This window comes from Nothoprocta perdicaria, unplaced genomic scaffold, assembly GCF_003342845.1.
Source record: "Nothoprocta perdicaria isolate Ctin4 unplaced genomic scaffold, notPer1 scaffold_7, whole genome shotgun sequence".
Lineage (NCBI taxonomy): Eukaryota > Metazoa > Chordata > Aves > Tinamiformes > Tinamidae > Nothoprocta > Nothoprocta perdicaria.
Window position 1 is genome coordinate 1,119,106 of NW_020455976.1, and position 23,933 is coordinate 1,143,038.

The 23,933-nt window shown below is 41.8% G+C and overlaps 1 protein-coding gene across 3 annotated transcripts in view; it reads left to right on the forward strand.

Moving 5' to 3' along the window:
- The first annotated feature begins 7,475 nt into the window (after positions 1-7,475).
- Positions 7,476-23,933, forward strand: part of ARMH3 (armadillo-like helical domain containing 3) — a 111,682-nt gene continuing 95,224 nt past the window's right edge. For all 3 annotated transcript variants that reach the window (XM_026050633.1, XM_026050634.1, XM_026050635.1), the window contains exons 1-12: positions 7,476-7,581; positions 8,143-8,199; positions 8,328-8,474; positions 10,643-10,750; positions 11,816-11,908; positions 12,852-12,926; positions 13,607-13,693; positions 18,319-18,375; positions 19,387-19,430; positions 20,808-20,868; positions 21,342-21,388; positions 22,022-22,097. In XM_026050633.1, coding sequence (XP_025906418.1) covers positions 7,480-7,581; positions 8,143-8,199; positions 8,328-8,474; positions 10,643-10,750; positions 11,816-11,908; positions 12,852-12,926; positions 13,607-13,693; positions 18,319-18,375; positions 19,387-19,430; positions 20,808-20,868; positions 21,342-21,388; positions 22,022-22,097 — 954 coding nt within the window. In that variant the 5' untranslated portion in view covers positions 7,476-7,479. The remainder of the gene's footprint in view (positions 7,582-8,142; positions 8,200-8,327; positions 8,475-10,642; positions 10,751-11,815; positions 11,909-12,851; positions 12,927-13,606; positions 13,694-18,318; positions 18,376-19,386; positions 19,431-20,807; positions 20,869-21,341; positions 21,389-22,021; positions 22,098-23,933) is intronic.

Consider the following 23,933-nt stretch of genomic DNA (forward strand, 5'->3'; position numbering starts at 1 on the left):
GCCCAGCCCTGCCCCGGGGCGGCGGCTCCGGCTGTCCCGCCGGCCGCGGCCCCCGGGCCTCGCTCTCTCCCCGCCGCTCGGAGCGAGCCCCTCTGCGGGCGCTGCTGAGGCCCCGCTCGTGTCCCCGGCGCCGCGGCGCCCCGCGCCGTCCCCAGGCAGGGCCTGGCTGCTCCCTGGGAACTTTCCTCCACCGGGAATGGCTTCGCGGTAGCAAAGGGCCAAAGAAGTGCCAGTCGTGCCTGCTGCGTTCCCACCATGGCTCGTACCCCGCTGTGCTGCGAGCGCCCTGGGGTGCAGCTCCCTTCACAGAGGTSTGTTCAGAGAGGCCTTGCAGCAGCCTCGGGTTGCTAAACCCTTCAACTTTGCTCATGTGGCTGTTATTGAGCAACAGTGCAGGCTTATTGCTGGCGTGGTTTGGGTTAAACATGCCTCTTTTTAGAAGAATAGTGAGCAGAGGGTTTATTTATTTATTTTTAAATTGATAATCCTTGTTATGCAGTTTATATCACTGCCCTGCAAGCAGTTATACAGTGGCACCAGGGTGGTAATTTATTATGCTTATCATGTTCAAGGGAGCAGTGGCTTGCTGTATAACTCAGTCAAAACCTTGTTGTGTATGTCGCTGTGAGAAAGTTTGCTCTTGCCTGGAGTCTGTATAATCTGAATGCAGGATGAGAGCTGATTTAGACCAAGCGGATGGGTGGAATACAAAAGGCAGAAAGATAATTCAGATCATTGCAATATGCCGTGGTTGCAGTACGCCAGCTGCTTCTTGCAGGAAGTATGACAAATAGATTTTTAAGAGGGGTTACAGGAGCAGAAAGGACAGCAGCAAGTTGGTTTTCCAGTAAGTACAGCACAACCTCCCTCAGTGCCGTATTGGACACCTTCTTCTGTGTGCAAAGCAGCTCTGTAAGCATGATATGCAATAGTCATTGACTTTTTTATCTTTTTAAGTTGTATACTCCAGACATACAGTGCACACTTAATAAGCAACCAGCTAAACATGGTGAGTTACCACCTCCAATAAGACCCCAGGCAGGCATTTTTCAGGAGGGGAAGGGTCAAACTCTGCTGCTGCTTGGAATGACTCAGTGTTGCTGAGTTGCTGTTTTTTTTTTTTTTCCTTTAGGATTTTATACCTTTTTGTGCTTTTTTTTTTTCTTTTTTTTTCTTTTCTTTTTCCCCTTATTGAATACCTGTGTTACTAATGATCCATGTCTCAAAACTCCCCTTAACTCTCTGCAGTTTTACCTTCCTTATCTTGCGTGGTGCTACCCTGCAGAATTTCTTGGAACTTAGCAGTTTGCTGAGAAGTTAGAGCCAAGGTCATGCAGCTGTGCTGTATCTAGCCTAGCCTCGGGTGCCTGGAAGAGAGCCAGCTGGAGCCCCAGGAGAAGGAGGGCAGGCTTACGGGAAGAGGACTTCACTGCAGAAGGAGGGTGCCTGAGAAGGTCTGAGTRGCAGGAGCACTTAGGTGTGGAATGTTTCATGGTGCATTAAGTGGGTTGGACTCCGAAGAGCTTGAAAAAGGAAAACCCAAAGGGAAACTTTGTGACATGAGAGCTAGGCAGTGCAGGTAGGGATGTGAAAAGGAGGTGCCACGAAATGAAAAAGCTGAGCTGGGAAAGTGATCTGTGCAGATGGGGGTGGGAGCACGTGACACTTGTCTAGGTGGACTTGACAGGCAGAAGCTTAAGTTGATTGCGTGAAGCTGTTGGGTTGAGTGCTGTTTTAACTGGTCAGGTAGAAATGAAAGGCAGCTAGAGTGAAGTGTGAAAAGGTAACTTGCATATTTTTTTTCTTTTATATCATTGCAGAAGCAGGTGTAGTAGGAGGCAGTCTGTTGCTGTATGTGTGCTCAGAAGCTTCTTTTCCTGTTTTTCGAAGAGGAAAAGTAGGTCACTGGTGGTATAACTAGATTGTACAAGGTATAAGTGTATATACTTCCACTGCTTTGGGCAGAATGGAAGGTAAAACCCATGTACTGGGACTGTGCTAGAGATGTTGCTTGATACTGTGGAAAAAGTAGTAGGATTCATGAGGATTTTGTCACCAATACATCCTCTGAATGAATTTTGTTGTTATATACTACATAAAACACTTGGAAATTCTACCAGCTTGGCCCAAGGCCCATGTGCTCTTAGTGTGAACCTTTCCCCTTGTGCTGGTGGGCTCTGCACCTTACAGTTGAGCAGGAAGATGCAGTCTGAGCAGTTTCCATTCCAATGGATAGTACACAAGTAAGGCTGTAAAGAATGAATGAAATTTACAAGTAGCATAACTGTTTCTACTGTTACGTATCTGTTTAGTGTTTGTATATATTATAATCTTGATGTTGTGCACAGACTGAAGATAATGTGTGAGAGCAGCAGGCAGAGTTARTGATGAAAGGAAACTTGTGAATGATATGTTAGAAAAGAGCAAGGGTGGCCTTGCGGTACAAAGTGCAAGGAGCTGCATTTAGAAGTGCTGTTGTCAACAGGAGGGGCTGAAAGTTCAGGAAGGTAAGGTTTGGCAGACCATGAGCTGCAAAAGGGCTTCTTGCAGGGAAGTAAGATTAGGAATTTGGTCATGATGCTATCTAAAGCTTTGACAAAACTAAGCCCATTGCTCTCCTCCTCTCTCTCTTCACCGCTGTTGTGCTAGGCTGGTGTTAAGTCATCCCTGGGCAGTTTAACACTGGAGCTCGGAGTGTGTCAAGATGCCGTTCAGGCTTTGAAGTTSCTAAGATCATGTGCAGAGTATGGATCGTTTCCTGCAATGCAGGAGTGCTGGAAGCTGATTTAACTGCACGGAGCTAGTGTCGTCTCTGCACATTCGCCACATGGCTTAAGTGCAAGTTTTCCTGGAATTCAGGAGGTATATGACTGCTTGAATTACAGTTCTACATTTCAGAAGCCATAGGTTAACTTTAAGCCAAAGTTTGTTCCCCTCTTCACAGTTTAGGCAATCTGTGGGTAAAACTTGCTTTCTCACTTGTGAACTTTGCTTTGTCACTCAGGAACAAACTCCCTTGTTCTTCCTGTTGGGGGCTGTGTGTGTGTGTGTGTGTGTGTGGCGCAGGGAGTGGTTTTGAGCCCCCTTGCCTCCTCACTGCTAGTTAAACATCAGTCCTAAAAAATAAATGTTTTCCACTGGTGGTTTGGGTAGTGGCAGGGGCTGTAATGCTCCAGAGATTTATGTGATATAGCTGTGACAAATTAACATCTGTGCAATAACATCCTAACATCAGATTTTGCATGTTGTGCAGACCAGATCTTTGAAGGAACAACTGTCCTTGAAAGGTGTGGCGAAGGGATGGTGATAGTGGAGACACAGGTCATTAGAAAACAGCAAATATGAGGCATATACCTGGAAAATGGCAGAATAACTCGGAAGTCCCTGCATTTGGTATCTGGGAAACATTTACTAGCATTGAAATTTGTGTAAACAAGTAAATCCAGTCTTGTCAGCACCTGTGAGTCAAGAGAGACTGGATTCTAAAAGCGCAAGTGCCTCTCTTAGTCTTTATCAATATTGATTGAGGTCCAGGGCTTGTTTAATGGCATTGATGGATTAATGTGTATCACGTAATCTGCACTCCCCTTTTTAGATACGGAATAAATGGTTTGTTAAGTAAATAAATAATGGAAAACACCATTTTATTCCATCTTTTTTCTTTTCCTCTTTATTTAGCCAAGCGATGTAGTTTTTGAGGAGTCTGCTCTGGAGGGTGTGGGCAGGAAGACTACATAGTTATGTTCCAGTGTATAGGGGTTTGTGTATGTGCATCTGTAAACCTAAAATCAGTCAGGTTTGTTGGCCTGCAAAATTAAATGCAAAAGCGTTGCTTACCTTTACAGGCTGCATGCATACAAGAAATACAGAAATCTAAGATTTTGGATCCTTATGTTGTTGTAGGTTAGATGTGCATTAATCTTAGGGTTCTTTGCAATAATTTTTTTTTTTTTTTAAGAAGAAGACTTGCACAGTGATAAGACTGTAAGGGAGCTGAGGGACAGTGTGGGCAAGTCCCAGTTCTGTATGTGCGTTGATGTGCGAGTAAACTTTAGTTTCAAAATGCCTCTTTTGTTGTTTCAGTGGTTATTATAACCCAAAGTTAATGGGGGTRTGTTCTTCTGCATGTCACATGTTTGACTTGAATCTCTGCTATGACTTTTGGAATGGAATGGGAGGGAGGAGGATGTTTTGATGTGCTCATCCCTTTGCTCCTGACCGGATCAGCTGATCCTGGGGTTGATAATAGATAAAGCAAGAGTTCTGCCTGGCTTTTCATCTGCCTGCCTTTGAGCTGTGAGAGCTGTGCTCTGTGCAGGTTTCTCTGATTCCCAGATGAAGCATCGTGACCCTTCTGAAGCACAGCAAGCTACTAGCAGTTTTAAAAATGCCCATGCCATCTCTTCCCTTAGCCCTGAGGGATGATTCTGTACGGTCAGGGACTGTGGCAGGATTCCTTTAGCAGTATGTGCTAATGGAGCTGACCTATTGGCAGAATAAATTATCTGTTTGAACCTCAGGATGTGGAAAATACACTGAAGCTTTTTAACTATGTTGCATTTAGAGGATAATTGTTAACTATGATCATTTTCATTATTTTCACAAAATGTCAAAAACTTGACACCTCTACAACTTCTATAAATATTTTATGTATTTAACTCGTGTTTTCTATAACTGCCCAAGAGGTCTCTGCTAGTGAAATATGGTTTTATGCTTCTGTCTTCATGACATCTAGACAATGTAATTGCATAAAGTGAAAAGAAAAAAGCCATTTGTGCAGGCCCGATCATCACAGGTCATGAATCCAGCACAGCCTAATAAAGCATTGGCATGAAAGGAGATTTTACTTTTCTCTCCTTGTTCTACCATATGGTCATGTGTAGAATAGCAAATTATAAGCAAGAACATTATTGAATCGTTGACTCTAGCAGCCTTCTTTGTACATACTTCATGCAGCTCAGGTTGAGAGCAGCTGAATCCAGTTCACAGTTTGACAGAGATGAGAATTTTCACCTGGTCACATAGTCCCTGTGATGCATGCTCGGCATCAAGTGTTTGTTTCATGGAGGATTTTGACTTTTCTATAAGTGGAGGACAAATATTAAAACATACTGTAGTCTCTCAGAAGTTCAATGTCTAGGCAGAGTGTATCGATCCCTTCCTGTACATACAAACTTGATGCGATGACATTGACCTAGAAGCCCTGTGGGTTAGATTATTAGCTTTGACATTGGGATTCATTAGCAGCAATCCAATTAGAAACACACTGATGGATGTGTTATAGATGGGTATGCTGTAGGTTCAGAAACTCACCATTCTGGTTGCAAAAGGGTTTTCTACAATCCTGGGCAAAATTTGTCTTACTAAGCTAAAAGTGATGTTGTTCTTGATTTGTTTTTTTAATAGATTTTTCTCTCTTTCCAATTAAATTTCTAATTAATGTCTTATTTCCCATGACAGTTTAAAAATAACTTGAAGTCTGTAAGAGGGAAGCTGTCAAGATGATTGACTAATGTATTCTTTTTTTGTGCGTTAGACAGAAACCTTTAGTTATGTAAGGCTATGGTGGGGTAGTTCCTAAGCTTTCTTCTGACAGTGTTTTTTGGGCCATCCCCGTTTCCACCGCAGTAGGCACAAACCAGCCCTTTTTCTACTCTGCTCTGCAAACTCCCTTTGTGGCTGGAAGCGAGGACTCCTCTTTTCTCTAAATTCCAGCCTCTTGGGTGTGAGATCTGCTGTCTCCATCCCACCTTTGCCTGTGGTCCACACTTGCATTTTGCAGCCAAAATAGAGCTTTTTGCAGTAGCATGAATTCTCCAGCCCCAGTTTCCAATTCAGATTTATGGCTCAAGCGGTGGTGTTTGGAACAACCTGTGGCAGACTCAGGGGGCCTGGGAATTCCAGCTGGGTGCACAGTTGCAGTCTGAGGCAATCAAAACCTGTCTGCAGTGGGAGACATGTGGCACTGGCATTCCCAGCTCACTGGAAGCTGCTCTTCAAGAGGAAGCTGGATCCATGCTGTGATGGTGGGAAGGGTTCAGGCAGTCTGCAGTGAAGGCTAAATCCAAGGCTGTCTCCATGGCTGCCAGCCTGCAAAGCTCTGGGGTCTTGGAGGCAGCGTGCAGGGCACTTACCTCGCTATGCATAATTTAGTATGGCTGAGTGTAGCTGCCACAAGTGCCTGCCCTTGTTTTTGTGGAGCGTGACTTAAGTGAGCCCTGCGCTTGCAACGTGCTGCTGCCACGTGATTGCCTTGGGAGTTCAGGGAGACAGGCTGGGGGCTCAGGGACACGAGCCTAGTCCAGGCCTATCAGAGGGGCTGACATTCCTTTTGGCTAGGTAGCTGTGACAGTGCTGCGGTGACAGAGCAGGTCAGCGCACTGCTGAAGCAATGGTTCTTGCCAGACAGTGCTGTGATTGTACAGAATAAAATAAAATTCATGTTTACAAGGTGAGGTTGGTGATGTGTGTGGCAGCACTGGGCTCAAAGTGTGGTGAAATGGATACATCCAACTTGCAATGACTTGGCTGTAGGAGTGTGCCGGCAATACAGCCTTGACTGATGCTTTTAGTTTTATTAACAGCTCATTTTATAATAACAATGCTTTCTAGTTTTGTTTTAATAGGATAAACAGTGAGTGTGAAGTGACCGATTACTTAATTATAGTGAACCCCCGTTTGTCTTTCTAGAAAACTTCCTTTGCTGTGAAATGGATTGGGGAACTGATCTGATTAAAAAAGAAAAATCCTACAAACTGTCTTGTATTCTTTTATCCTCCCACCAAAATGAAACCACACAGGATGTTTTTGAAGCTGGGGCACTTCTCTAGTTTGGTTTGCAGAGCAGCTGGCACAGCTGAGGGAAGCTAAGGTGCAAAGGTTGGCATGAACAAGGGTGCCTGGAGAGCTTTAAAGAAGCCTTGTAGCCAGATGCTTCCTACTGCTGGATGTGGCCTCGCAATGCAAAGGCAGAGTTGGAAGTGCTTTGGTAGGCAGCAAAGGAACAGACTTTTCTTCAATCAGTTTCAAGAGCTCTTTGTCCCAAGATACCATTGAGGCTTGACCAGCATCAAGAAGGACTGGGAAGCCATTTGCTAATAAGCATTACACTTCATACAGTGTGATTTAAATACATATATATATATATATGATGTAAACTGTCTTGCTGAGTTRTGAATTGGCTTCTCACAGAGCAGAATTAAGACGAAAGTTTACCTGTAAGCAACTTATTCCATATCTGCCTGTGACTTGACTTCCGTATCTTTCTTTGAAATAGAGTATAGGACTAGATGGGATATTTGGTCTGATTTCTTATCTGTTACAGTTACTAAAGCCCCTGCTTCCAACTCGAGAGACTTATTAATATCTCAGTGTAATGCAGAAAACTCATGGTTGTGACATTCTAGATATGCCTTGAAGAAGAGTTTAAGTTTTATTAGGGGGTTTTGTTTGTTTGTTCTTACCTTTAGGGTATACAGCATGGCCCAAACAGAGAAGAAGGGTGGACTGCTCMGGAAATCTTCAGCCTCCAAGAAGCCACTGAAAGAGAAGGTTGTGTTGATGTACGATGAGATTTTCACGGTAAGAACTCGAGCACCTCTTGTTTCACAGTTTTTMATGTTTTAATTTGTCCTGAAGCCTCTGCAAGGTAGATCCTTCTTGCAAGATAAGGGCCACATCTACTCTATCTACTGTCTACCTTAGGCTCTCCTACTATCGTGGTGAGCTCTGTATTCTCTCTCCTGTGTTTTCACTGTGTCCTGTTGTCTTCCAGGACCATTTCTGATCTAAAGGAGGTCATGGCTTTGAAGTTAGTGATTCAGTGGGAGGTAGAAGATCTATGCAGGAAAAGGAGGAAAGGGTCCTGGAGTGTTGTGAGAGCTGCTTTGATACTTGTTTAACTTGGGGAGGAAAACTGTTTCTTGCAGAAAATGTACAGAGGCATCCCAGTCAAATAGCAAATAGAAGCAGCTTTCTCCTTCTAGAAATCAGTACAAATAATATTCTGTACTATCAGATCCCTTGTGTCATCTAATGAAGAGATTCTGCTTCAGAGCCACTTGTGGTAATTTTTTTATTTTTAACTTTTTGTATGAATGGTTTCTTCTCTTATTTTCTCATGGCCAATGCTCTCTCTTTTAGACAGAAGACCCCAGTAAATGCAACCCCAGGTTTTGGGAAGAGCTGTTTCTCATGAAGGTAACAAAAAAATTGAATGTCCTCTGACTTTCTGCTGCTGTGAAATGGCAGACTGTCAATGCAACAGCCTGGTTTTCTAAGCTGTCATCAGTTGTGTAATATGCATGAACTGCTTCTTTACCTGACAGGTTAATTTGGAATAYCTAGAAGGCAAGCTAGAGGCCCTGGATGGGGAAGAGTTAATGAAGATAAAAGATAACATCAACTGCTTGTTCCAGCACTGCATCCAGGCCCTGGGTGAGGAGCACCCGATCAGAGTGGTCAATGCACTACAGGTACCAGACCTGAGATACAGGGAATATGCTTTTCTGCCTCTTGTGAGGCAATGTGTTTGCTGATTATATCAAGTATCTTGTGCTTATTTCTTTAGTTGTGATGAGAAGTGTACTGAGTAGTTGTTACTCATTTTGTGTGGAGGTTAMAAATACAGCCTCTTCAGTCTCTGAGAAACAGTAACTTATCTCAAAATTTAAGAGGACCTGCTGTTGCAGTTTGAAGTGGATGGGGATGAGGGGTGAGATGGGCTTATTCACATTAAAGGTATTTCTTTTGGGGCTCGAGATTAGTCTGTATACCTTTGTCTATCTTTTATTCTCTTTCATTTTTTTTTTTTCTCACCTTTAGCCTCTTTTTGAATTGCCTTGTTCAAAAATAAAAGACAATTCTGGTAAAGTTAGTCTAAAGCTTATACATGAGACTATCCTTACTGAACCGCTTCCTAATGAGAAGCTGTGGGGAGTTGTCACCGGGAATTAGAAGCCTTTTTCCTGCAGGGTGTTCCTTGCCAAAGGTAGGCTGTCCTGTGTGTTGCACAGGAGATGTTGCTAGTTCCCAAGCTGATTCTTGCAGTTTGGCGAATGCACGTGCTGCAGCTTCTGTCAGCTGTAGGAATGCAACATATGGGTTTCRGATCAGGGAAGTCGTCTGTAGGAGACATCAGAGAGCAGCAAGCTGCAAAAAGCTGTCATGAAATGGAATATTTACACCCRTGTTGACATGCAGTCTTGCTTGATTTTTTTCTTTAATTATTTTTAAAGGATAGTATCAATATTAAACATTGTAATTACAATGGCAGCGATAGTCCAGCCCAGCTGTGAATTCCCAAGCTTGAATTCAGGCTGGCTGCAAAAATTGGGCCAGGGCTTCAGTCCAGAATCCTGCTGTGTGAATGTAAAGAGAAACCAGGTCACATCTTGAATGTGGTTTGGGAAGGGGTTCTCTTAATCACACTGTGTTCATTGTGAAAGGTGATCCTGAAGCCCAAATGTATGTAAATGCTTTTTTTTTCCCTGCCCTGAGAAAGCCCATACCAATTAAATGTTTCTTTAGCCCTACGTACTTTCTCTGACAGTAACCAAAAACAAAGGATGCCTACTGTGTCCTTTTGATAATATTACAGAGATCTGGTCATTCTTTGTGGTCTGACAGTCTCTGGCTTTGTCTTCTACAATTACTTTTTTTCCCTCATAGATGAATTCAAGATGGAATCTTAAACTGCAAAGGTTGTATTCCTCCCAACTCCCCTCTTTACAGACTTTAAAGATGCCTGATGACACAACTCGCCACAGCTGCTTCTCCTGTTGGACAGCAGATGTCTCATCTGCCTCCCAAATATTCTCGAATATCTGTTGGAAGCATTGTATGCTCTGTTATTATATATTGTCAGTGAGCTCCAAGAATTCAGTGTGAACCATAATCTAAAGCATGCAACAAGAAATACAAAGGAGGTTAGGTTTAGGGAAAAGGTCTTCAAAATCCCTTAAGTGATTAGAAAACTTAAGCTGCTTCAATAGCCTTGAAGTCATTTTTTCTTGCTTCTTGGCAGAGATCATTTTTTTGGGTTAGGCTTAGTGTGGCGTGGTGGTAACCAAACAAAGACTACATGCTGTCTCTAGCAAAAGCATTTACTGCGTGGACAGGTATGGTGTGAGAACTTACATTATATGGATGTGTCTTTGGCATGTTTAGGATCAGGAGTTAATATGGGAAGTTCTAACGTATGTCCATCTGTGTAGATGTGGCTGTTATTGAACACTGCTTCTTCCTTGCAGTTTCCTAATCAATATTTTTGTCCTTAAAGCCGCAATTAGGCATTTTCAGAGGTTATGTTCCTTACTAATATGGTCTGAAGAGAGTAGTACAAACTGAAACCACACAGAAGCCATGAGATTGCCTTACTTCACAGTGCTGTGAGATGAAGGGATGAATAAACAGGAAAAAAATATGGATAATATATCTTTCTCCAATCTGAGTCATCAGCATCCAAGATGGTGCTTAGAAACAGTGGAAATGGTAGAATTGAGACAAATGTATGGCTTACAAGCAGCTGGTATTCATTCAAGTATCTATATTTTGTTAGTCCTCTGAGGGTATTTCAGGGCAGCTTTTGCCATAGAGTAGTAAGTGTGGCTTTATCTTGTGCTTTTTTTTTTCTCTTTTGCAGACTTTGTGTGCATTGATTCGGGGTGTCCATCAGAAGAACAAATCCACCTCGGGGTTTGACATAATCAACATGCTTGTGGGTTTTGATAAGGCAGAGCTCTGCATGAAGGTGAGGCCTTGAGGATGTAAAGAAACACTCTGCTGCACACCAGCCTTTTTGCAGGGGCACTTATTTGTAGACAACTGTGTCTATTGAGTTGTGCCCATCTGGGGACTCYCCAGTTATTAAATGTAACTGTCCGGAAGTCTCTCACCTGTGAGTGGCTCAAAGGATGCTTTGGATCTCCATGTTTGTTAAAATAACAGGGTGCTTGCTTTTCCTTTTTGTGGTGTTGCTTCATTACGGTTAAGAAATCCTAAGGCAGTGAAAGACAGGCACAGACCATTAGTCCCCACTATTGAGCCTCATGTCTTGCGTTTCATTTTTAGCCCATAGCCATTGTGCTCCGATTTCTATCGGTGCATATACTGATGTAAACTTATTTGGTCCTTGTCGGGTGCTGAGTTTGGGAAGGGGGAAAAAAAAAAAGAAACTGGAGCTAGAGCTGAATTCCTGTTTTCTTTAAAAAAAAAAAAAAAAAAAAAAGTATTTACTGAGCTATTAGAAGCAGAGTTTTCCTTTAAGAATTGATGGGTTATCTGTCTTTTAGCTATTAATATGGAAAGCAATTATTTATGAATATTAAATGTCTATACAATATTTATTCTGAGTAATAACAAATATATGTTATTAAACTGGAGGTATATACATCAAGACCAAAATATCTTGATGTATATAGGAAAATTGGGAAATCTTGGGAGAAAAAGAAGAAAGCACATAAAATGCTGCCTTGCAAACAAAGCAAGACCGTATTTGTAGGGCTTATAAGTACAAAGTGAATAAAATTTGTTATATGTTTACAAAATCCTGTTGTCTTTGGGGAAAACTCTTTGAAATAATTGTGGAGGTCTGTGAATAGTCATTAAAATGTAGTTAATACAACACAGCATTGAGAACCAATGATGTGMATATAGCCTGTGGGGTATATAGCAGTTGTAATGGATTAATTACTGATTCTGGAACAAATGTGGCTTTACTTGAAATATTCAATAAAAGAAACCTTTTTTTGAAGAGTTCAAATGCAGGAATACCAAATAAATATTACTGTTAAATGATGTATTTGTTCTCCTGCAGAATTTGATGGAGAGTTTGGACTCGCTGCTCTGTGCAGAAGGTTCTGAAAGTCTCAAAAGTTTGTGTCTGAAGCTACTTCTCTGCTTGGTGACAGTAAGTAAACCAGATGTATAATAACTTTAAATGAACCACATTGTGAGGCATCTAACTACCTCAAAATTTAAGCAGTATTATGAAGCTGGAGTTTAGCACTGGAGTTTAGCTGGAGTTTAACGCTGTAGTGTGAAACTTAAGAGGGTGAAACTATGGATGAGAGTAAGGATCGGCATAGAGTATGGCCTAGTTGCCCTAATCATGGTACTGCTAAAAGCTGTCAGACTTTCTGCCACAAAGACTTTGTTATGAGACAGATGCCAGCAGGAGCAAAGGGAGACAGATGTAGGAGGAAGCATCAATTATCTTCACCTGTTTTGTTAAGAGATACTAGAGAAGTCTCAGATATATATGTATATATACATCTATCTATAGAGAGATGTATATATATTTGTATATATAGATATAAAGAGGGAAGCAGAGGACAGAGGTTGAAGAAAGAGTAAGTTTGGAGTAGCCAATGGTGGCGAGAATATGAAGACTGAAGAAATTGGAGCAAATGGCCACTCAGCATCTCTTGGAATAAGAGATAATAGACCACAAGGGAGGTTTTCACCACCTGGTTGGACTGGAAGGGGGCTCGATGGAGCATCTGGGCCCTGGGCCCTGCTTTTTCATTCCTGCCTGTAGGGTAGCAGTCGCCTTCAGTGGCTGATACTACTGTSATGTGGCTGTGTGAAATACCCATCTACAGAGGAAATGGAAGCTCTTTGTATGTGGATCATGCTTTTTGCCAGGGAAGATGTGGGAGGCAGGACAGATTTCCTTTACTTCGTGTCTAGCTCTAGTGCTGTTCACACCCTTGACTTGCTGACTAAGTGTGAGATTTTGGATGAATGTGTCCATCTGGTAGCATAACTCTTCAGTTCCTAGTGTGTCCCAGAGGTAGCTATAGCATCGTGGAGGGTTTGGATCACACTTTAAACTTTGTGTTTGCATTCAGGTGACAGATAACATTAGCCAGAACACCATCCTGGAGTATGTGATGATTAACAGCATCTTTGAAGCTATTTTACAGGTAAGAGCTTTCCTTCTAGGAGAGGAAGTCTTTCTCCATAGTGTGAACTTCCAGTCACGTGCTTGGTTTTTAACACTTCCAATGCMATGTAGTTTGCTGGTGCTGCATGTGTCTTCCATCCATAGCTCACTCGTAGGGTTGTGGGCTTCCCCCCTGCACTACCAGCCTCCCACGTCTGCTGTTTTCAGTCACTGAGTCTTTAAACTATTTTCAACTGAGACATTTGTGCTTGGATAAAAACCTAGTAGGTCCATGGGCTAATTTTGCAGAGGATTTTTTTATCAGAGGAACTTATTTCTAAAGTCAGCCAGGTTATGCTGAAGGTATTTGCTGTTCTCTGATAAAGTTACACTTTTCAGAAGTGGAATTAGGTTTGGGGAAACCCACAAAAACTGCACAGAATGTTGATAGTGTACTGACGTACGTCCAATACTGTTGAGAAATATATTTGCCCTTTATACACAGACAACCTTTATACATTCTCTCTGCTAAAATAAGTTTCCTTTTGTGGAAATGGAGATTTTCTTGAAAGCACTGACACTCTTAAAATCTTGAATATTGTCTTTCATTTATAACCTGATTTGCTCTTATTTACACATTTCACAGCCACACGTGGTGTGAGAGCCACTGCTGGCTTCCCAAAGCCAACCTGAGCAGAACAATGTGTTTCTTTATTCCAGATTCTGTCCAGCCCACTTAGTCGCAGGGAACATGGCTATGATGCTGTTGTCCTCCTTGCCTTGTTGGTCAACTACAGAAAGTATGAGGTAAGTGTTCAGGTAGCAGGAAAAATCCCTTCTATTTTGTTAGAAACCTAGAGGGCAGTATGAAATAAGTCCTACAATATTTTTTTTTTTAACAATACAAGCTATAACATATATCAGAATACCAGTATATGGTTGGTATAGGTTTGTATTCCTTTAGTGGAAGCATTTTGGGGAAGGTCCTCTTGGAAGGGGTGCTATTGTGCAGAACCTGCATGCATCCCTGTGTGTGTGAGTGTGGCAGTTAGAGTCTCCAAAGTAAAAAGAATTGTCAGTCATAACCTTGCTGTCAAACTGAAAGGCTGTGGATCCCCAAAGAGATAATGAAGATGTGACCAAAAATGGAACTGAARCATCATAGCCAGTATATCAAGAAAAGTCTCTCTCTATTTGATTCCTCTTCAGGAACTTTGTTCATTTCTATTTTTCTGAATGGGCCGCATTGCGGTGCATTTCCATTTTTTCCTGCTTTTCATCACCTTGAAAAAGAAATGTGAATGTCAAGAAGGACCATAGTTTTGACTTTCCTTTGTGSAGGACACGATATTTTAATGATCTGTTTTCATTTTTTTTTTTTTTTTGCAATTGGCAAAATTTTAATGAATTTAATTGGTAGGTAGAAAAAGAAAGTTCTGGAATGCATTTTTTCCACTAGAATTACCAGAGAAAAAGAAAACAAACAAAAACCCTACCTACTTTTAAAGCTGTGCTTGTTTGAATCACATGGGTTATGTATGGATTATGAATAGAGCTATAGAATAGGCCAAGGCAGGGACTAGATTAAATGGTTGAAATAACTCTTTTCCTTATCCACATTGATGATAGCCCTTTAACTGAAGCATTCAGCTCAGAAGAGAGAGCTCTCCAGTCTTGTGCCAGGGCTGTGGATCCCTGTGTACTGTATTTTATCTCATTAGTAAGTTAGAGGTCTTTGAGTACATAAGACTTGTCCCCTGCTTTCTGCAGTAGCTTTTTAACTAAGTGCAGTAGAGCATTTAGTTGGTGTTAGGTGCTCTGGAAAGCRCTGTCCTAGATGTCTTCAAACTGGGCACCCAAAGAGAATTAACTCTTCATGCTGGTGTTTTTCTTAGGGTAAAAAAGAAAAAAAAAAATCCAACCTGTCTGGCAAAGAAAATTTTAGCTTGCATAATGTGATTTTTTTCCCCCTTGTTTTATATTTGGTTGCTAAATCATGCTTCCAATTGCTTAAGAAAATCTAATTAGGCTGAAAATTCATTAGCTGACTGTATTTTTTTTTTCTGTTTTTAATGAGAGTACTGATGTGTTTTGCATGAACATGTTCTTTCATATTTTGGGCATGTGAATTTTCTAGTCTCCTTTCAAGTTCCCTGAGGAACAGCTGTCCATGATTTCATTACCAGTGTAGTGACCTGAAACTTCAGTTTGCTCATTAACTTCTGTTAGAGGAGTAAAAGTGATATATACACATCTTTAGATGGAACCTTTAAAAGGATGTCATTGAAACCTAATAAATTTAAAAAATTGTTCTTGGTGTATACTTAAGTGTTCAGCTGTCTCTTATAGTTTTCTCTGAAATGTGGAAAAGGATTATAAAATATTTCTACCTTRGTACTGTGAAAAGGAAGCTCAAAACAGCAACTAAATGATTGATAACATCAGGAAAATGATGAAGCTGACTGTACACAGAAGGCTGCCAGACAGATAAAATATTATGGRCAAAGCATTTATTTTCTCATTTTCTTGCCATTCTAAGCTGTCTTTTAGAATGGCAAGTTAAAATATAAAATAAGAGCAGTGACTTTTAATTAAATATGTTCCTTGATAACATTGCAGCGGGAAGAAAAACTCTTTAGTTCGTGTTCAACCTGCTGGAATTGTATATCGTCGCTTGCTAAGGAGGACTGAAAGAAAGTAGTGAAAATGTGTGATTTTTTTTTTTTTCCCTTTTGTGTACTGGTATCTGGCTGCATATAGTGTAGCTGACAGACCTTCATGCCTACCTCTGCACTCCCTCTCCTCTGCCTTGTCAACAGCATGTGCTGGAGAAGCTGTTAATCGTTGCGGGGGTCAGAAAATTCATCTTTCTATTTATYTTTTATATAAAGTTTCAAAATCCTGTCAGAGCCTAAAATATTTTAAAGCCATCCCTTTAACAAAACAAGCAACAAAAACAAGGCAATGATTCAAGCCCTAATTCCCTACAAGGTGGCCTGCCTGCAGAGGAGATGGTATTAGCAGGCATGGCAGTGAAACTGCTGAAGTCCCCAGAGAGTGTTCAGGAAAAAGCCTTCTGAGGGGTAATCAGCCCAGATTCTGGGCTCTAGATAATTTAAACAACTAAATAGGTATTATATATGCTTAGCTTGTGGGCTTTTTTTTTTTTTTTCTTTTTCTGGCAAGAACCTGTTTCCCATAAGTTGGAGCTTGAGGCACACTCGCTGATCTCCCTCTCTCTCCTAGATTTCTGTGAATTTGCATAGCATGCTTACTCCACGGGATTGCTTTTCTGATGTGATTTTAATTGGCCTGTGTTTTAGAATTTTTCTGGCAATGATCTCCCAGGTTCCCCTCATTTCTGTGCAACTATTGGTGGCTAATGGTGGGTAATTCGTGGAGCACGTCTTGAATATTCCCAGGTTCCAAGGATCTGTTTGTTCCTCATCTCTGAAGAGGAAGCCTGTGTTTGTTCTCTGGTTATGATCAGAGAAGACCTTTGTTATTTGAAGAGCTGAAAATCATTTTTTATTATTATTATATATGGAGGCAGATGGGGGCAGAAGCTATTTTTAACCTTCTGTTACCACTTGATTAAACCCTCTGACTTATCAAGATGCTTTGCAGCAGCTTTTGGGGCAGTTACATGTTGGTGAGCACTGCGGAGTGGCAGGTATTTATTTAGACTTCCAAACCCTTTGCTGTGATTCCCAGTAAGAGGAAATTGAGAAACTCTGAAGTAACAGGTTCAGAATTAGGGAAGCAGTTGGGGAATATTGTGTGAGCTTAGCAGAGGTGCTTGTGCAGCTTGCAGGGTGCTCAGGTTCGTTGTATATGTGCAGACTGAGAGCAAGCTGAACTTGCTTGTGTTGGGACAGGCTTGCAGTGTGCTGAAAGGCACTGGAAACTGCCATGTCCTGTGTAGAGCAGTATTGTGTGGTGATTGCCTTGCTCTGGTTCACCTGTCTGCTCTCTAAGGAGGTAGAGAAGCACATAGGAGACATGAAAAGGCTTAAGATAGGAATTAATGAACAGATTTCAGCAGATTTGGACAAGGCATTTGAAAGAGGAGAAGGCAGATGTCTGCAGCAAGGCTGGCTGGCTTCTGGCCCTGTTCACCACGYGTGGAAACCTTGCTGCCAGGAGGACGGAGACATGTAGCACGCGGARACATGTAGCACACATCTGGGAGAGTCAAGGGCAACAGGAGCACAGGAATAGCTCAGAGACTGGAGGTTCTGCTGAACCTTTTCCTCCTCTCTTCTTTGATGGGCCTGAGCCTATGGCAGGTTGGCCAGTGGTCAGTACATGTAGTGTGGAGAGGCCTGCAGGATATCTTCCTGAGATCAACTAGACATCCTTGGTTATGTGGCTGTACAGAGATGGGCATGTAGGTACTCAGTGGGAATCTCTTCTTGAGCCTCAGGTCAAAGTCTTCATGCTCTTCATGCACAGGTGGGCTCTGCAAGAACCTTCTGCCCTTTGCTGAGAGGGCGGGCAGCAYCGCCGTGGTGCAGCAGGCAGGCTGACACGCTGCTGAGGCTTTGCTCTGTTCTGATTGCTCTCTGAGTCAAAGGCAAAACTTGATTCTCCTGAAGCACCGAGGAGTTGGGAGGGTGTTGTTTTCTAATCAGTCTTATTTTTAGCCTGCCCTCAGGCCTTGGACAAGACAGATAGCTTAGTAACTTGCGAAGCGAGGCTGCATCTGATGTGTGCTTTGAGTGCTCTGTTCCTCCCATCTGCAGTGCAAATGGAGCCTTTTCTTCTCTGTTCTGGTTCCAAATCCACTTTGTTAGTTTTGCACCGACACTCATGAACAATGAAAACAAATATTTATGGTGAATTCAAAATACTTTCTAAATTGATAGGGCTTATCTTCATAGATGAACTCTGTGTTCTGTTAGGCTGAGTTCAAGAAAATTGTATTCTCCAAAGAGTTGTAGGTCTCAGTGGCACAAACTATTTAGTGTTGAGCTCTAACTCTGCAGCAGATGAGTCTGTGACTATCATGTTTTCCTGAGTCCTTTCTTTGAGCAATCTTTGCAAGGTGTTGCACAAAAGATATATGAGAACAGGAATGCTCAGTCCTGGCTGCACCACTTGTGCTTGCTGCTTTGGACTGTATGTCACAGATAAGGGGCTTGGAGGATGGTAGCTTCRCTTTCAAGATGTCAGTCAAGCCAGCAAAGGAGAAGGCAACTCCCTGTCCTCTCAGTTTRAATCAGGAGCCTGCTTAGTTGAGCAGGTTAGTAGCCTTTTTGCTCCCTTGGTGAATTTTATTGAATTGTGAGCATTCTGTTTTGTGGAATGGGAGGGAAATTCCTCCTGGTAAATTTAAAAGATAAGTTTTGGGGYATTTCTCTTTTTTTACTTCTTAAAGGCTGAACTTAAACCCACTTTTTTTTTTTTTCATTGTTTTTTCCCCTGATCAGTCAGTGAATCCCTACATTGTGAAGCTTTCCATTGTCGATGATGAGCCCACGCTTAATGTGAGTATTTGACCTATTCCTCTCTGTTGCTGGGGATGTTCTTCCATGAGTGCTGGCCTTCTTGGCGTCTGATGAGAAGATTTGGAAATAGTGCTGTAACGGAGACCTCTAAAATACTGTATTTCTTCCCTCACAGAACTCTGGAGATGAGTAAAGTACCTCACGATTTGAATAGTTTGATCACCAGTTAAATGGTGGGAATGGTGGAAAAGCTGGGTAACAAGAAATGTGCTAATGTTGGTATTTAATACATTGATGAACTCTCTATACATTACTCACTGTTGCTTTCTGAAGAGACACAAATTACCTCCTTAGGCAAAAGCAATCTCTTATCCAATGTTGTCATCTGTCTTTATCAATTGATAAGGAAATTCTTGAAGGTTGGTGGAAGTGTGTACCAAAACCAAGAGTCCTACAATCTTGGGTTGTAGTCACTCCCCAAGTTTTATTTTCCAGCCTGGGCAGGAGCGGGCAGYACGCCTGGAGCTATGAGAGATCCCAGCTTGCAAGTTCTTCTTTGTATATGGCATAAAAGCAATAGCATCCATGCCAATTAAAGGGCGAGAATAATCATTCTGAATTAAATTAGCTTGAAGGAGAAGGATGAGCATCAGCTGTGGGTTGCGAAAGGCCATTTGCAAGAACTGAAGAGACTGATAATGTTTGCGGTCTTTGTAGGCAACCTTTAGATATGTTTCCACCAGCTTTCCTCCAAGGATCTTGCCACTTTCCTGGGGCTTCTTGACTGAGTGAGCCWTGTCTGGAGGCCCCAGGAGAATAAACTTTTTCCTCCATAACTTTGTGCAGTTAAGTACCCAGCTTTCTTTTTTGGTGCCTTGTTTTTGAACAATGATGCTTTGGTGGTATCACAGTGTGCCTTAAGTTTAAACTGCTGCAGTGGAAATTCTCTGTAGCGGGGCAGAGTATCTTGGCTTGTAAAACACTACTGTGCTCAATATTTGTTTTCCTGTAGTGATACTTGTAACATAAAGATTTTTTTTTAACTTTCAGGGAATGGGGCTTGTTATTGCCCAGGCTTTATCAGAGTACAACAGGTAAGGCCTAACCATCATTCAATTCTTAGCTGTGTGGTGGTTTCTGTCCCTTTCAATAAACTTTTGTTTTGTTTGTTAAAGCACTTTAAAACACTTGCTTATCACTTAACAGCCCTGATGAGCCTGGAGAGGAAGGGAATAGTCTTATGCCTTGGGGTACTTCAGCTCTGTTGTTGCTGTTATTGCCAACTGTGCCAGCTGTGCTAACGTAATTCAGAAAAGATCTTGTGTAGGTTTCTAGTGTATGTTTTTGACATCATTGATTCTACCTCTATGTGAACCTTGCGTGAAATCACATGGTCCCCGGTGAAAAGATGACAAATGATTTGCTGAGTACTTTTCTGATGGAAAATTGCTTTACCTGAGCCTAATCTAAAACAAATAGTGTATCCGGGGCTATCCAGATGCCAGGTTGAATCAGGCTGGGGGTGATCTGGGGAATGGATACTCTTCCAAATRGTAAATAGCAGCATCTGCTTCTGAAAAGAAAAAGGCATCGATAGCAATAACATGTTTCCATCCCTTGTTTCTAACACTTTCTGAAGTGCTTTCTTCTAAGGMAAACTTGCTTCTTTTGTGCAGCTATTTATTAAGTAGTTTTGCTTAGGTAATCAACCGTTTGTCAGGAAGAAGATTTCCAAAGTATCTGGAAAAAAAGTTTTAATTCCTTTTGAGTGCCTGCTACTATTATACTGCTTGCAAGATGATGCAAGCCTGCGAATTGCAGATTTAACATATTAGTGTCAAACAGGAAAACCTCCACCCACCCAACTCCCTTCATTTCTGACAAAAGCTGTCTCAGGTCATTGCCACTTTTACCTGTTTTAGCAGGCAGGAACAGACCCCTGACAGCAGCTCAGTTCATAGAGCCATCTTCCWGCCTGCCTTTTCCTGGGTAGGGGAGCACAGGATCAGGCGGGAATAGAGCTGTGATGATGTGCATTGGTGTTTGGGAGCTCGAGTGGCCYGCTGTCCATAGGATGGGCAGCTGTGGTTTAGTTTGTAGCTGCTGCTGATTGAAGTAAAATTGTTCTGTTACTTTTTGTTACTGATATGGGCTATTTGTACTTTGTTGCCACTTCTGGACAAAAAGTTCCTAAGTTATTTAATCCTCTCTTTTAACTTAAGTTGAGGTGGCGTTCAGTGTTTCATCTTCCAGCATCCCCACTTCATCTCTACACARTTTTCATGTATTTAGCACCCTTTGTATCTCTTTGCAAGATCTTGGAAAGGGGGATATGAATGTTGSAGTTCTTTCCAGCCTGTATCCTAATCAGGCAAGGCTGTCTTCTGGGGGTTTAGATAAAATAAACCTAGTTCTATTTCTAACCTGGAGCCTCATTGTTTTGTTTGTTTATTTGTTTTCCGTTTGTTCAGGCAGTACAAAGATAAGGAAGAGGAGCACCAGAGTGGCTTTTTCTCAGCTATAACCAATATGGTAAGTAAGAAAACAATATTTTTCTTTCTTTTTTTTTTTTTTCTCAAGTAGGAACCTCATACAAGTTTCCCTTTCTGGAAGTAAGGGAAGCTCAGTGCTGACAATCATCAGTCAAGAGTCACATGGATAAAACTGTTATTGCTTGAGGACAATCAGATGGGAAGTCATCTCTACTGGTCTTCATAAAATCTGACACTAATCCAGATTGGGAATCAGATTTCAGTCTTGGTTTTCTATTATTTGACATGTGATTCATTGATCTGTGACAGTGTGAAARAAATGTGTTTATAGATGGTCATCCCACTTGGTCTATAGAATTTTCCATCTTTGTTTTCTAGTCTTAGAAATTTGCAAGTATGCCTTGGATAAGAACATCTCTYGCAGAGCACTTTGGGCTTAGTTATATCCACACATGCTCCTTGGCCTAAAAGGCTTCACAAATTCCTCCTGTGCAATACTCTCTCTTTCCGTAGGTGGGCAGCATGTTCATAGCAGATGCCGATGAGAAGATCTCAGTCCAGTAAGTGCACCTATGTTAGCTGTACAGTGAACAGTGACTTACCACACTGATAAACATGATCTGCTCCATCATGGATATGTTTTAATGCAGCAAAACAAGCTGAGGCACTGGTTCTGGCCTTGTACCTAAAACAGTAGCACATCTCTGCAAACAGCGTTTTTCTTAGTTAAGTGAGAAGGGTGAAACAGAGTGAATCMCAGCTGAATTGTTTGCAGCAAAGTGTATAAAATTGTGATTTGTATTAGACATTTTTAACGTATGATAGAAAGGCTGCAAGTGGCTGGTAAGAAGCGATAGTTCATGCACTCTTGTCCCCAAGAAGGTATCTTGTAAATTAAGAGGGCAAATGATAAATGTGACTGAGCTGTCAGTGGGAACCTTTGCTCCCAGAAAGTACAGACATATATGGACAGTAATTCAGCATGAGGGGAAAAAAGAGTATAGATAAGCTGTAGGAACTTATTTTTTTGGATTGCAAAGTACTGTTAATAATGAAAAAAAAAATGGTTTGCAGAGATGCTTAAAAATCTAACTGCTGAGTAGGTCATGCTTCTTTTGAGAGCAAAACTTTTCAGATTCACGTATGTCAGTAGCCCATAACTACATATGCTTTTGTCTATATGCCTTTTACAGAACAAATGAAGCAATCCTTCTGGCTCTCTATGAAGCTGTTCACTTAAACAGAAACTTCATCACAGTCTTAGCACAGGTGAGTTTCAGAGCAGTTTTTGCCCTTTTCATGGTAGATGTCTTCAAGATCAAAAATCATCAACAGAACTGGTGAAAGGGTATTGATTCATTTCCATTTTTTCTCTGGATGCTTATTCATGGCTGTAGATGGGCATGAAAGATCAAAAGCAACTAGTGTCTGGATTTTATTATGCATTAAAAATTGCTTTCTGCTTTGCCAGTAGAAATATTTTTGCAGGCACAGCTCATGTTAGAGACATTTTTCCCCSTGTATGGGAAGAGCTGCCTGGAATTTCTCTGTGCCCTGATATTGCCTTTAGGTAGGATGGAGGAGGCTGCAATGGAGAAGGGTAAGGCTGCCGCAGCTGTCAGAGCAGTTCATGCCATGCTAAATTAGGGTATAGGGAAAAACTGATCAAGTTCCAAGCTGGATGTTTTGTCCTGTCTGGAAGCACACAAATTGCATATTCTTGCTTGTTTGGAAGGCATTGGCTTAGGGACTGATTGGCAAATGGTGGTGGTTATTGCAAATGTGATTTAGTATCCAAACTTCCGTGGTTAGCCTGACCCCTCTCACTTGGGAGACCAACAGAGTACTCCTACTTGTGCTTTTTCTCGTGAGGAAAGAGCAGTGTCAGTGTTCTGAGAAACAGAGCCTGCTCCGTGCATCTGGTTGTGAAGCTCTGAATGCTTCTCTGGACACTGCATGAGTTTTCAAAGTTGGTGATTGCTGGGAGACAGGTGATAATGAGTGTCAGATCTGGTGGTTGTAGACTGCTGGAAAGGGTAGCTAGATGGGCTTAGAAAACATTCAGGTGTAGGCTGTTAATTTTGGTTTATAAGCGCTGCTGGTAGCCTGTGAGAAAAATGATATCAAAGCAGTTATCACTTTTCCCCAGCGACTTCAGCTGCTCAGAGTGGAGCCATACATAATTGACTTGACACTTGGTATCGCTGAGGGAGTAAAGGCCTTTGTGGGGAGGCAGAAAGAACTACCAAGAGTAGCTGTGTTGGAGGAAGGCTGAGCTGAAGAAAGTTTCTGTTCTGTTGCTCTAGTTGTCTGGCTCCCCTTTGCCCAGGTTATTCATTCCTACCACTTGTGGGATTTCTTCTTGGGCCTTTACATGGTCAAGATCTCCCTGAGAGAGGAAAGCAGGTAGGAAATAAACAGCTGGCCTAAGGCTCCTTAAAGTAATAAAAGGATGAAACCATTATTTGTGAAGGTGGTAGTTGGAGTGGCCGCTGTTCAGTGGGCTTGACTGGAGTACAGGTCTCATGAGGGACTGCATGTAATCTATCCAAGAAGAGCACTYGAGGGGACAAGGTGGGTTGTGCTGTCCTTCGAGAAAACTTCCTAAAAGCTGAGAAGTGCCCGTGTCTAAGGCTGTGTCCATTCCTGGAGGAGCAACTGTGCAACTCTCTACTTGCTGGTCTGTGGCGGGCTGAAAGAGCAGGAATACAGTTGCACTGATGTCCARAGCATTAAGGTTTCTATATTTACCAGCTTATTGGTCCATGATTTTTGCTGCTAGGTGGCACTCCTCTCTCAGCTGACAGCTGATGTTTAAGTAAGAGGAAGGTAAACACCTCCTAAAACCTGAGGAGTGAACATCTTCGTATTCAAGATTTTCAGTGGAAAACTATGTTTCAAAGTTGTTACCTTGACTGATTTAAAATTGTCTTCAAATTGTAATATGTGTGTCTTTGTGTCCTAAAAAATATAGGCATTTGTTGTTGTTCCTAGAACGAGCAAAATTCAACGATARTGTTTAAGTATCTGCTTGTGTTCTAGAAAATCCCTTGGAGCAAATATAAAATCAGTTCTCCATCCCTTTTATTTTGAAGCTGTGATGAT